This window comes from Mus caroli, unplaced genomic scaffold, assembly GCF_978045245.1.
Source record: "Mus caroli unplaced genomic scaffold, Mus_caroli_1 scaffold_8, whole genome shotgun sequence".
Classification (NCBI taxonomy): Eukaryota; Metazoa; Chordata; class Mammalia; order Rodentia; family Muridae; genus Mus; species Mus caroli.
Genome location: NW_028227263.1, coordinates 43,664,382 through 43,679,204, shown reverse-complemented (window position 1 = coordinate 43,679,204; position 14,823 = coordinate 43,664,382). Strand labels below are relative to the sequence as shown.

At 40.8% G+C, this 14,823-nt stretch overlaps 1 protein-coding gene across 1 annotated transcript; it reads right to left on the bottom strand.

Annotated features, from left to right (window-relative positions):
- Nucleotides 1-392: 392 nt before the first annotated feature.
- LOC110298933 (olfactory receptor 51I2-like) lies at nucleotides 393-1,349 on the bottom strand. Its single transcript, XM_021168478.1, has one exon. It carries the CDS (start codon nucleotides 1,347-1,349, stop codon nucleotides 393-395), a length of 957 nt encoding a protein of 318 aa, XP_021024137.1.
- Between the last annotated feature and the right edge of the window lie 13,474 nt (nucleotides 1,350-14,823).

Genomic DNA, 14,823 nt, shown 5'->3' with positions numbered 1-14,823 from the left:
CTTTATCTCCCTAAATTTCTGCATAAGATAGAAAAATTGATTTTTAGATGAAATAAATTATTCCCTTTTCAGGTATGTTCTGTCAACTATTGATTCATATTTTCTAGTAATCTCTTTCACGGAGATTTATTATGAATCTTTTTGGTCTACAGTGTGGTTGTCTCACATGCCTTTTTCCTGGTAGTAAGTGTGAAATTATGGAAACAAAAGAAAACATTTCATATACTTATCAGTGCCTAATCCATACAATTGCATCTTTACACAGTAAACAATAAACAGATTTGTAACAGGAATTAGGAAAATGGTTTTTTCACAACTAGAATTTTTTTAGTGCTTGCTATAGCATATTTTATATTTCATACAATTTGTGATATGTTTAAACTTCATTAGACTTAGCCTTTCCTACTTAGCACTCTGAACATGGCTCCCCTGATGGGCTTGGACTTGACACTGTAGATGATGGGGTTGAGCACAGGAGGCACCACAAGATACACATACGCAACCAGGGCATGAACAATGTGAGGCAGGTGCTTTCCAAAACGATGGATCATGGACACACCTATGACTGGAATGTAGAAGACCAGGACAGCCAAGATATGGGAAACACATGTGTTGAGGGTCCGGACACGCTCCCTGGGAGAGGCTAGCCCCATGACTGTGTGAAGAATCAAGGAATAGGACATGACAATAAGCAAGGAGTCTATACCCACTGTGGACAGAACCACATAGAGTCCATATAGAATGTTGACAGTAATGTCAGCACAGGCCAGCTTCATGACATCAGCATGGAAACAGAATGAGTGAGACAGGAGGATCTTGCCAGGGCAGTAGTTCAGTCGCTTAAGCAAGAAGGGCAATGGTAAGAGGGACAAAGTAGCTCGGGTTGTAATGGCCACCCCGATCCTGATGATGACATTGTTAGTGAGGACAGATGCATAGCGCAGTGGGTTGGAGATAGCCACAAAGCGGTCAAATGACATGGCCAAGAGCACTGAGGACTCTACCACAGAGAAGAAATGAAGAAAGAACATTTGGATCAGACAGGCATTGAAGTCGATGAAACGATAGTCAAACCAGAGCACAGCCAGGGTTGAGGGCAATGTGGAAAAGCTGAGACCCACATCACTTAGGGCTAGCATGGACAGAAAGTAGTACATGGGCTGGTGTAGGCTATGGGTCCTCCTCACAGCCAGGAGGATGAGGCAGTTTCCAGTGAGTGCCACAGTGTACATGGAAGAGAATGGGATGGAGATCCAGCCATGGGCAAACTCTAGTCCTGGTATGCCAGTCATCAGGAAAGACTGTGGCTGGAAGAAGGTGATATTGACAAAAGCCTTTGAGGAGATCATTCTTGCAGAGAGCCAACCATTCCCAGGAGATGTGATGTCCTCATTCTGGACAGATACTGAACATATCTAGAGAGGAGAGAGTGACATAGCATTGAGTCAAAAGTCTTTACAATCAAGTTTCATTAATTCACTGTTTTTTTTTTTAATAGATTCTTTATTCAGATAAGAAGTTGGTTCTGCTCACCGCATGTAGGAAACATCAGAATAGCATCCTGGAAAGGGGCTATCAGTACAGCTCTCACCAGGGGACAGATTAACAATGACCCAGTGGCATTCTTCATTCCCCATCTTTTAACAATCCCCAACCCCCAGTAAAGGGACAAGTAGCTTTAACACCATCATGTGAAGCACTTTAAGTTACAAGACTAAAATCTGAAGAATAAATAAAATATAATGTGGCGGTAATTCCGTTTAGAGCAAAAATCAGGTGCACAAGGAATCGAGTGATCAGGAAAGCTGTCTGCATTCAAATGTGTGGCTCCCCAGAAACAGCCTCAGGAAAATGATACAGAAAATACCATCAATTCCATTTCACATAGGACCAGATAATGACTCTTGTTTTAACTACACACAAGGCCATTACAACCTGTTGAAAAACAATTAAAACATGGGAAAATGTTTACAAAGCATCCAAAACATGTAAACCATGTACAAATGGATACATTCATTACTTCTCCAAACTCCAGTAACTTCTTTGTGATAAATATTTTCTCTTCATGTTCAGCACTAAATTCTATACATGCAAAACTAAAAAAAATCAAAGTTATTGTAAAAATAGAACTAAATGATTTAAGTACCTCTGTGACTCTTGTTCACCATTTTTTTAATGTATAAAGGGATAATATTGATAACAAAATCAGTGCAGACTCTCTATGTTATAGTCTACTTAGCATGATGATGTCTTGCTTATACTTTTCTCATATCTTCATGAAAAGTATAGGTGGCTTTACTGGCTTCTTTCAAACACAAGTCTGGGCAGTGGGAATTGTGAATTTCATTTTGCTCATTGAGAAGCTTCTTATCATTAGTGTGGGCATTCAGTCTGAGCTGGTGGACTGATCATCCATATACTATGAAGCAGTATCAAGAGTAGGGGCTCTACTAGTCTTACCCGTGTCTACTTTTTGTCCAAATTGAGGACCTATTATATCCCTGTGCCTAGAAGGAAATGAGAATCCCCATTGGTAAGTGATAAGGAAAGTTAAACCAGGAAGAAGGAATAAAGGACATTTATCTTTATAGCATTCAAGGAACAGTATAAAGAATCTGACTGCATGAGAAATTACTGTTCTTTTTCCATAATTTTGCACTTTTAAAACTGAGTTATTCCAAAGCTCATGTGTTCATCTTGTCCTTGGCTTTTTATGACACATTTTGACATATGCAAAAAAACTATTATTCATACTTAACATTTTGGACCAAGTTTATTTAGACAAAGAATCAAGAGACTTTGACCACATTTCCCCACCCATTGTACACATGAGAAGTTCAGCTGCCGAGAGCTTTAAGTAGCCTAGTTCTGATGGATGGCCCATGTATTGTTGTCTTGGAGTATGAATCCATGTAAGTCTGATTCCAAATCCAGTACTGTCTCTCGTGGCCTATCCTGTACTTAATCATTAGTCTGCAGAAGGAAATGCTACAAACATCGTATCTATGATTATTGTGTTACTAACACATTGGGATTCTCAAGGCTTTCATTAGTTGTGACTCATTTAATCCCTACAGCTGTTGTGAAATGTAGACTTTAGGGGGCTGCCCTTCCTACATTGTAGATGATAATTGATGTTCAGGCATGTGACTTCTTCATGTTTCTCCTCTTTTAGAACTCTTTCAGTAGTTCCCTGTGCAGTCTAGTTGGATGCTTGTGATATGGCTTTGTAGTCTTCTGATGAAGCATGTTTCCAACTTTTCATTCATTGAAGGGTAGACTTTGTCCTGTTCAGTATTCTTTAGCCAAGCAGATTATATTTAGGTTTCTAAAAAAAGTCTGTGCTATTTATTTTGGGGATTTTGTGTTCTGTCTGTATTCTTCCCTTGATTTTTCACATGGCTGAGCTCCTCATTCCTTTAGATAGGAAACATTTTTCTCAAAGAGCCATTTGGGTGACTCATCTCAATGATGCCCTGACCTATATCCCTTCATTATCCTCACAGCACACATCCTTATTTTCCTGCAAGCCACTAAATTGATTTTTACATTTCATGATTACTTCTTTCCTTGATGATTTTCTGTCTATTTTACGAGATTATTAATTCCATGGATGTGTCAACCATAAGGTTTTGTCTGTTAACTGTTAACTCTTACCTAGTGCAGTTCCTGGTACACAGTAAAGCCACAGTCAATATTTATTTGAGTGAATGAATAATGAAATGTTGGTCAAGTCTTAGATGAAAGAAAAGCAAGTGAAAGGTAAATTGTGCTCATTCAGGCATCAGGTAGTAGAACTGATGGTGGGTTTGAAGAAGGGATTGGAACCCTATCTCAGGAAATCATGCATTGTACCCATGGCATGGACATAATATGTTAGATTTACATTTGTTTGCATAGAGAAGAAATCTCCAATAAAGTTATAGCTAAATTTCATAAAGATGGATGATTATTATGCTAGCTATGATTCTCAAATATTTTATCTGTGTCCTATTTTAAGAAGCCTGATGCAGTTACCAAAAGATGTATGTGACATACTGTACCTTCAGACAATCTCCCCAGAGTTAGGTCCATTGAATATCTTTTCATTGATTTGTTTTCTTAGCTCATTGTGCCTTCCATCTGTGCTTTTCTTCCCATAATTGAGTCCAAAGGATATAGGTTAAACTCTTATTTTTCTTATAGCCAGTTAGGGAAATGGCTGGTAAATGTTCTTGCCCTTGCCTCATCCCCTATCCCTCTTTTCCTCTATCTTTCCTTACAGACTTCTCAAGTGTCTCAATCCACTAATTCTCATAAATCACCACCTTTAAATTGGACTCTTCTTGTAAACCGAGTTTCATTATCACTTTCTCTATTTGTCTGCCAGTGCTTAAGCTGGAACATGGTATCAACATTTGAGTAGAAGCCTCTGGAATTGGAATATGGGAGATAACTTTAACTACGTATGTCTTTCACTTGTTGAAGTAACAGTAACACACAGCTTTAAGTATGTGAAAGTAATTTTTAACACTTTTTAAATGGAGAGAATTAGTGGAAAGGTTTTGGGCTTCAGCCACTCTGGTGTATTATTATATTATGCTGGCTATCTACAGGGTATTTTAAGAATTTATTCAGTTCTGAGCAAAAAATGAATTCAACAGTGCTACCACTATTTACAGAATCAAATGCCTATTGAGGTGAAGGAAATGCTCAATTTTGGTGCTGTTTGGTATTAAATGACCTTACCCTTAACCCCCCTTTTTACTAAGCTGTACTACTTCCCAGGGTGTGCTCAATCCAAGCCACATTTCCTCCTCCTTGTCCCCATTCTTCTTTTTTATAAAACACAGAGGCACAAGCCAGATTGTCTGTCACTTGAATTCTGGCATTTGGTGATTGTAAATATACTGTTCCTAAAAATCAATCAATCAATCAATCAATCAGTCAATCAATTAATCAATCAGTCAATCAGTCAGTCAGCCAATCAATCATTAATCTTTCTTTTTCATCTCTTTACGTTGCTCTTACTTTAATTCTTTGAATTTAAGATTTCTTTACCTTATTTTTTCCTGCACTAACTCCCAAGACTTTTTTTTCTTCCTATTACTAATCCATGCCCATGAAAGTGCCACATACCACTTAACACAGCAGTTTCTGGTCTCAACAAGTTTGACAATTACCAAAACTGGAAGTCTGCTCCTCTTTGATTGAGCTCAATTCCAGTGTGTGGAAACATTATTTTTTTGTGCTAATTTGCTAAATTATAGTACAGTTTTTGGCAAAATGGTGTTCTAAACATTTCTTTGAATAAATGTTTTTATATAAACAATTAACTTTTGAATTATTAGGCATTGAAGAAAGATTATCACTCTCTGACCTGTGTCTGGCCTCATTTAAACAGAGTAGAGGGTAAATGAGGCTTTCCTAGGAGACAGGGATTCTGTTCTAGCTGGCCTTGAGATGCAGAGTACACACCAGCTCTTCTCTGAGTCTCCAGCCTGTCCTGAATAATTCACACACAAATCCTCACTACTGCAGGGGCCAATTTCTTGTCCTTCCCCCAGATCTGCTTTTCCATGGAACTTTGTCTAATACATAACATACATACTAGAAATTCAGTCATTTTGATGAACAAATGGACAATTTCCTTGATGATCTGGGGGGACATGTTGGTTTACTACCAAGCAGGAATATTTAAACTAAAAAAAAATTCAGTCTAGACAGGTCTTAAGGGGTTCCTTTAAGCATCACTTTTTATGGATCAACCTTATAGACTTCTTGTTTTAGAACTTAGTTACAATTTCTGGGCTCTTTTTAAATCGAATACCAGGGACTCTATTCTGTTTAGCCTCTACATTTTGGTATTTTCTTTTCCTTGAGTCTTTGGTGGGAAAGGGAGGAAAAGGATTCTCTTGGCACTCTACAAATAGAGGAAAGCTCAGTTGTGAGCCCTGGCTACTCACCTTGGCTGTGGTGTTAGTCAAGTCTGCTGTACCACATCCTTCCCACAGTACCTTCTTCAGTTAAGATATCATTTTATTCTGATTTAAGAAAATGTAGCCGGACTCTTGGGAAAATGGCATTTGAGTCACAGGGAAACTTCTCTGTGTTCAGCTCCACCCCTGGGATGGGAATAATTGTTGAGAGTTAAGTTGGTTGGGGGAGATTACAGAAATGGCCAATCAGATCATACCTCTAGCTGAACTATCTCTAAGGCATGCTTTCCACAAGTTCTAATGCATCAGTGACCCAGCCATCCTGGCTCCCTCAATTTTAGAAAGTACATTTCCAATTTCCTGGAAGGAAAGACTAAGCCAACACTGAGGTCAGAGTCTTTTTTTCTCCTTTTTAAAATGATGGTTCTCTCATACAATATACCCCAACTGCAGTATCCTTCCCTATCACTCCCATCTCCCTTCTTCCTCATATCCATTCCTATGTCCTTTTAGAAAAAAGCAGGTTTTCCAGGGGTATCACGTGAACAAGATGCAGTAAGACTATGTACAAACGCTCATATCAAGACTGGACCAAGCAACCCAGTAGGAGAAAAAGGATCCTAAGAGCAGAACAAAGAGTCAGAGGCAACCCCACTCCTACTGTTAGAAGTCCCACAAAGACACCAAGCTACACAATGATAGCATGTGGAGAGCCATGCCACAGGCAATCACCATTATAAGATGGCACTGGCCTCCCCTGTGCCTAACTAGTAAACAAGCCTTGTACGCAGGTGCGAGAGTGAACTCACGCCTAGTCACTGCCCATCTCGGGGCGTAGTAATGGGGTGATGGGCAAGCAACGAATCAGGAGCTGACATGCCACATCAGGTGCTGAAACGCCATGGCTGAGGGCTATATAAACAACGCCATTTTCCGGGGTCTGGGTCTTCCCTCCTGAAGAAGCAATAAAGCTTTTTGTTGCAGAAGATTCCGGTTGTCCGAGTGTGTTCTTGCCGGAAAGAACGATAGCTTGGGATAAGTGGCGCCGAGGAACCCGGAAACTTTATACCATCACACCAGCGCAAGGGAGATCCCCCGTTTGTGGGGCGGAATCAGAACTGCAGGACATTAAGGCTCTGTAAGGTACGTACAGTCTTGAAATTTCTCCAGAGTTAGACGCCCTTTTGATTGTTTTCACGGTGATTATTCCTTCCCTTTCGGTTTCGTTTTGCATCCACCGCTGGAACTGCTGACTGGTTCTCAGTCGCAGTCAGGCCTGGACAGAGACCAGTATGGGAATCTCCCACTCTGTAGTAATGGCCTTACAGTCGGTCTTGAAGCAGTGTGGCCTAAAAATCGCCACTAAGACTATAGAGGGACTTGTCAGGGAGATAGACCGTGTGGCACCATGGTATACTTGCTTAGGGTCATTAACTGTCGCCTCATGGGACAAACTGAAAGGAGATCTAGTTAGGGAACAGCAGAACGGCAAACTTAAAGCAGGGACCATGCCATTGTGGAAACTGGTGAGATCATGCTTAACAGACGAGGATTGTCAGCAAATGGTTGAAGCGGGGCAGAAAGTTTTGGACGAAATTCAAGACAGTCTATCAGAGACAGAGCGGGGAGAGAGAGTAAGAGCTGAGAGGAAACAAGGTGCACTGAACAATAAAGGCCTTTCCACGGGCCTTGAGCCCGAGGAAATGAAATATAAGGGAAAAAATGCCCTGGGAGAGCTTAGAAAAAGGGATGGAAAGGGAGAGAAGAAGAGAGATCGAGCTGGGGAGGCACATAAGGAAAGGAGCCTCTACCCGCCATTAGATGAGTTCAAGGCACTAGCTGTCAGTAGCTCAGAATCGGATAAGGAACTTAGCTCCTCTGAGGAAACAGACTTAGAGGAAGAAGCGGCAGGCTATGAGGGAGAAAGATACCAGCCAGATGAAATTGGGAAAGAACCTCATATGCTAATTGTGCCTTATACCTCTGCTCAAGTTCAAACCCTGGCAGCAACAACTAATGATTGGGCAGTCTTGGTTGCCTCCTATTCAGGACAAATTGATAATCATTATCCAAAACATCCAATTTTACAGTTTGCCTTAAGCCAAGCCATAGTGTTTCCAGTAGTAACAGCCAAACACCCACTTCTGGATGGGGTAGTCGTGTATACAGATGGATCCAAATCTGGCATAGGTGCATATGTAGTAAATGGCCAAGTAACATCTAAACAATATAATGAGACATCACCCCAGGTTGTAGAGTGTTTGGTAGTTCTAGAAGTCCTTGAAACTTTTCCGGGACTGCTCAATATTGTATCTGTTTCCTTATATGTGGTCAATGCAGTTAATATGCTTGAAGTTGCTGGCTTAATTAGACCCTCTAGCTAGCTTGCTCATATTTTTCAGCAAATTAAGTCAGCCCTGTTACATAGAAGACATCTTGTGTATACTACTCATGTTAGGGCTCATTCTGGCCTTCCTGGCCCCATGTCTCATGGAAATGACTTAGCAGACAAAGCCACTAGAATCGTGGCTGCTGCTCTGTCCTAGCAGGTAGAGGCTGCAAGGGAGTTTCATAAACGCTTCCATGTGACGGCTGAAACTTTATGCAGCCGTTTCCCTTTAACCAGGAAGGAAGCTCGTGACATTGTCACCCAATGTCAAAACTGTTGTCAATTTCTGCCTACTCCTCATGTAGGGGTAACCCCCCGAGTCATCAGGCCATTACAGGTCTGGCAAATGGATGTCACTCATATTTCCTCCTTTGGAAGAAATCAATATTTACATGTTTCCATTGACACCTGCTCTGGTGTTATTTTTGCTACACCTTTAACAGGTGAGAAAGTCTCTCATGTTATACAGCACTGTTTAGAAGCTTGGAGTGCTTGGGGCAAGCCCACAATCCTTAAAACTGATAATGGGCCAGCATATACCTCTACTAAATTTCAGCAATTTTGTCATCAAATAGCTGTCACTCACCTGACTGGCCTTCCTTATAATCCTCAAGGACAAGGCATTGTGGAACGTGCCCAATGTACACTCAAGTCTTATTTTATAAAACAAAAAGGGGGAGTTGATTAGACTCTGCCCTCAGTGCCAAGAGTAGCTGTATCCATGGCACTCTTTACACTTAATTTTTTGAATCTTGACGAGCAAGGTCGCTCTGCAGCCGATCGACATAGCTCAGATCCTGATAGACCAAAAGAAATGGTGAAATGGAAGGATGTCTTATCTGGTCTGGGGAAAGGCCCGGATTTTTCCACAGAGTGAAGACAACCCATTTTGGCTGCCGGAACGACTCACCCGCAAGATAGTAATCAAGGATGGTGTGGAAGATGCTGACCTTCCGAGGACTTCTCCTGATCCTGACAATGCTGAACTTGTCTCAGGTTCCTAGTATGATGGGCGAACAGAGATGGGCCATTCTCTCGGCTTTTCCTAAACCAATGCCAGTTCACCATGATGCTATAGTTTTGCCAAAATTCTTTACTACTAATAAAATATTAGATTTACCATATCTACCCTATGATCCCACCCGAGCACCATTAGGAGAAAATCGCTCTTTATTAGAACAGGGTTCTTTATGTTTTCAAATTAATGAACCAGGAAAATGTATTAACCTCACAGCTCGAGCTTTGGGGATGTTTAATGAGTACCGAGGAGTCTGGGTGAGCACAACCCAAGATACTTCCAACGCAGATATAACCTTGACAAATCGGACCTTCTGGCAGGAGGCAATTTGGGTTAATGGTACATTTCTACCACCTAACTTTTCAGACAAAGAACGTCCCCCCCAACCAAAAATAGCCCCTCATTGTAGCTTGGAAGATGAAGGGCTGATCCTGCCTTGGTCTGATTGTCAATCCTCCATCACTTGTTGGGCAGATCAGAGTAAAGCCTTTTCCTTTTCTCTCAACATGATGGCTGACCCAGAGAAGGAATTTGTTATGAAAAAGGGACTTTTCATACAGGACTTTAGAATGCATCCCTTTCACAAGTGGGTGCTTTGTGGAGTCAATGGCAGTTGTACAGAACTCAAACCTTTGATCTTTATCCAAGGAGGAGCAGTTGGAAAGGCTTCTTTTACTGGCATCTCAAGATTTGCTCAGTATTGGGGAATACATGCTGCCTCCCTGGACTCTTATGGATATGCTAATACCAGTGTAGAGACCACTGGGTTCAATAAAACTTTGGTAAACCAGATTAATTATCCACCTACCCCAGTCTGTGTTTACCCCCCTTTCTTGTTTATTCTTTCAAATGACTCATTTGAAGTCTGTTCCAATGATTCTTGTTGGATTTCTCAATGTTGGGATGTAGCAAAGGACACCCGTGCCATGGTGGCATGGATCCCACGTTGGATCCCTGTTCTGGTGGAAACACCCTCCACCTTATCCATGTTTCGACAAAAAAGAGATTTTGGCATTACTGCTGCCGTAATCATAGCAATTTCAGCCAGTGCAGCTGCTGCTACAGCTGCAGGGTACGCTATTGCTAGTACGGTTCAATCAGGCACAAAATTAAATCAGCTTTCGACTGATGCCATCACTGTCCAAACTTCTGCTAGTACCAAGTTAAACGGAGGGCTGATGATTTTGAATCAGCGCCTTGACCTGGCAGAGGAACAGATAGGTGTTCTATACCAGATGGCCCAGTTGGGTTGTGAAAGAAAATTGGGCGCTCTGTGTATTGCCAGTGTCCAATATGAAAATTTTACTCATGCAGCTAATCTGTCTAGACAGCTTTCCTTGTATCTTGCAGGAAATTGGTCCGAGGGATTCGATGAGACTCTTGAGGCCCTGAGGGTGGCAGTTTTAAAGATCAACTCAACTCGAGTGGACCTGTCATTGACAGAGGGCCTCTCCTCCTGGATTTCATCTGCATTTTCTTATTTTAAGGAATGGGTGGGGGTAGGTTTATTTGGTGTTGCCACCTGATGTCACGTGTCAGCTCCTGATTCGTTGTTCACACCATTACTACACCCCGAGATGGGCAGTGACTAGGCCTGAGTTCACTCTCTCACCTGTGTACAAGGCTTGTTTACTAGTTAGACACAGGGGAGGCCAGTGCCATCTTATAATGGCTATTGCCTGCGGCACGGCTCTCCACAATAGCATGTAGAGGGCCTCAGTCAGACTCATAGAGACTCTGATATTGTCACTTCAGTCTCTGTGAGCCCCTATGAGCCCTGTTTGATTCTGTGGGCATGTTATCATGGTTTCTTCAACCTTTCTGGCTCTTACAATTCTTTCCCCTCCTCTTTTTTGGGGGGTGGAGGGAGCTGTTTCCTTGATCTATGAGTGGACTTGAAACTAATGGGCTAATAATTCTGTAGGTCCTGATGAAAGTAGTGTAGATCCTGGGGATCCATCCCATCTGGAGCCACCAAACCCAGACACTATTGCTGATGCCAAGAAGTGCTTCCTGACAGAAGCCTCCTATGGCTATCCTCTGAGAGGCCCTGCCAGAACCTGACCAATACAGATGTGAATGTCTGCAGCCAACCATTGGACTGAGCACAGGGTCCCCAGTGGAGGATCTGGGAAAGGACTGAAGGAGTTGAAGGGGTTTGCAACCCCATAGGAAGAACAACAATATCAACTAACCAGACCCTACTTCACCCCCCCCCCCCCAGAGATCCAAGGGACTAAACCACCAACCAAAGAGTACACATGGAGGGATCCATGGCTCCAGCCACATATGTAGCTGAGGATTGCCTTGTCTGGCCTCAGTGGGAGGGGAGGCCCTTGGTCCTGTGAAGGCTTTATATTCCAGTGTAGGGGAATGCTAGGGCGGTTAGGCAGGAGGGGGTGTTGAGTAGGGGAGCACCCTCATAGAAGCAGGGGGAAGGGCGGGTGGGATGTGGGTTAGCAGTGGGGGGCAGAACCTGGAAGGGAGATAACATTTGAAATGTAAATAAATAAAATAACCCATAAAAATTAAAAAAGAAAGTAGTGTAGATATATTTTTAGAAAGAAAGCTTTGATCACGATAGGTTCAAAAGTGAAGAAACATAAAACTTAACGATGAACACTGTGATCACTTGCCAAATTGTTGGAAACCAGGAAATTGTGATGTTATGAATCCCGTAATACAGAACATTTTGATGAACTCACAAACTTAACACCTGCCACATGAGTGATGTTCTTATATGTTGAATTCTTTTTGTCCTGCGCCCACTTTCTCAAAAATAAAGACAGTTTATCAGCTTCTGCACCTCCTACTACCAAGCAATTGCTACAGCCCTTGCCGGTCTTCTTTGCTTCAGATACAACACATATACACTTAACATTTTTTTTTTTTGAGGTGAGAGTTATGTTTTTTTTTCAATTTTTATTAGTTATTTTCTTTATATACATTTCAAATTTCAAATGATATCCCAAAGTTCCCTATACCCTCTGCCCGCCCTGCTCCCCTACCCTCCCACTCCTGCTTCTTAGCCCTGGCATTCCTCTGTACTGGGGCATTTTCTTAATTCGTTCATCATGTAACACAGCAGAATGTCAGCTCTGAGAGGGTCCTAGAACAGAGACTTGCCTGTGAGACAGTGTACACTATAAGCACTTGTGCATGTGTGTCATGTAACAGGTAAAGCTATGATGCCAATTGTAGAGGAATGTGGGGAGTCTCTATCAAGCCCCAACATGATACCTACTAGGTACAAAGGCACAAATCAGGAAAATCAACCTCACTGACTTGGAAGTGGTTAAAAAGTGATCACCATTAGACTATAAAACAGATGATATTAAATTCTGCATGAATGGACCAGGATATTTTTAGAATCCAATTTTATTTCCAGAATGGAGCCTGACCCAGGGTCAGACTGTAGTTCATGCTTAAAATCTGGTATTGATTGAGGCACGCTTGAGGCAGACTGCAAAAGTTCTACATACATGAGCACTACCTTCCAGGTTTATCTTGGCCACTTGACTCTTGTCTAGTCATAGCTATTTGTTTTACTGTGTAGGTAGAAGACTTTTCCCTAAGTCTCTTCCCACTTTTATTTCTCTACTTATTCATGTCTGCTCAAATTTCATCATCCACCAAATACACACTCCCTCTTTTGTTCAGGAGCCCATTCAGAACAGAGAAAATCTCAAAAGTTCACAAATGTATGATTCCCTTCCTTCTCAACCTTAGCCAGTATCAGTGACATGTTTGTCATTAGACTTCCTTGCTTATCCACCTCCAACTCCACTCCAATGGACTGTGAGATTCTTGAAGTCAAAAATGAGTTCTTGTTTTTACTTCTGAGACCTTGGAAACTTAAAAATATACATAAATAAAAGTACTTGCTTTAAGCCTAACTTTTAAACATATAGGTCAACTTCCCATGTGAGTTGACATGACCAGATGTTGGGATGTGGCCACAGTAGTTAAGTTTCTGAATGCTCAGTGAACAAAATATCATTCAGGATGAAACAAATAATGAATTGGAGGGCTTTCTGAAGATAAGCCCATATTGCAACCACTTGACTTCATTGCTGGCTTGTATCTGAACACACCACATGTATACTTGTCATTGCATATGCTACCACACCACAAATTCTAGTGAATACAGCCTGCAACAATTTGCTTCACTTTTGAGTGTATTGTGGTTTTTGTTTGTTTGTTTTTCTGTGCACACAAAATTTCTTCTTATAGAAACATAATGTTTTTTATTACAGAAAAGAAAGCCTTTGAATATTTTTATCATCTTTTTTTGGGTTTTTGTTTTTTTTTCGAGACAGGGTTTCTCTGTGTAGCCCTGGCTATCGTGGAACTCACTCTGTAGACCAGGCTGGCCTGGAACTCAGAAATCCACCTGCCTCTGCCTCCCGAACGCTGGGATTAAAGGCGTGTGCCACTATGCCTGGCCATCATTTTTTCAAAAGGAAATTTTAAATGAGTATTATCTTTGGATTCTATAATGTAATACTTTAAAGTACTACTGTTTGACCTACTGACTTCAGTTTAATTCTTAAATGGCTCTAAGTGTACTTCTGCCATTTTGTCCTATGTATTTATAAAGCAATATTCTCAGCAGGGGTCATTATAAAATAGAAATGTCACTTAGATCTGAAAACTTTTAAAGGTACTTTATAGTCTGCAGTCTGAAATACTCAGCTGAGACAATTGTTTATGTGAAAGACTATTTCATTAATACCTAAATTGCTTTCACGTTTAGTAAGTGGTAAAAATTTACATTTTTATACAAAATATTTTAACATTAAAATTTCCATGAGTTCTGATCAGTAAATATCTGGTTTCAATACTTATTTAGTACACATGCATGCTCAGGATTGTGTCAAAATTTCTCAGGTGAAAAGGCATCAGAATAGAATAATTTCAAGAAGATTTGTTGTAATAAATAAATGAATAGTTCAGTTTCTAGAATGGAAAATCTTCATTGGCCTTTACAACATATTGTGACATATACTACTTAGTATGTAATGATACTAGCAATACTGTATCAAATAATTATTCACATTTAATCACAGAAAGGACACAAAGATAAACAGATAAAAACTTGACTCTGCTTACCCAGGACTCTGTACATACTTTCAACAACATTCCATTACATTTTATGAAATGTTTTTATTTTTAGAAATTTAATGTCTACAAAACAAAGGCAATGTAGGAACCATTATTCTTTTCCTGGAATCTAAAACAGGGCCAGAAAACATTGGCTTTAAGAAAATTTGTGTGACATAAATGAGGTAACAAATGAACAAATTTTCAGGTCAGAGAATGTAGCTCAGTAGTAGAGGGCTTTCGTAGTATGTTAGAGGCCTAGGACATGGTCCCTAGAACCATAGTAAACAATTATAGAATTAATTTTCACCAAAGTCTTACACTTATTGTTGATACACACAACCAAGTAACCTGTATGACTTGATCCACCAAGTATATTATTTTCTTTCCCCAAA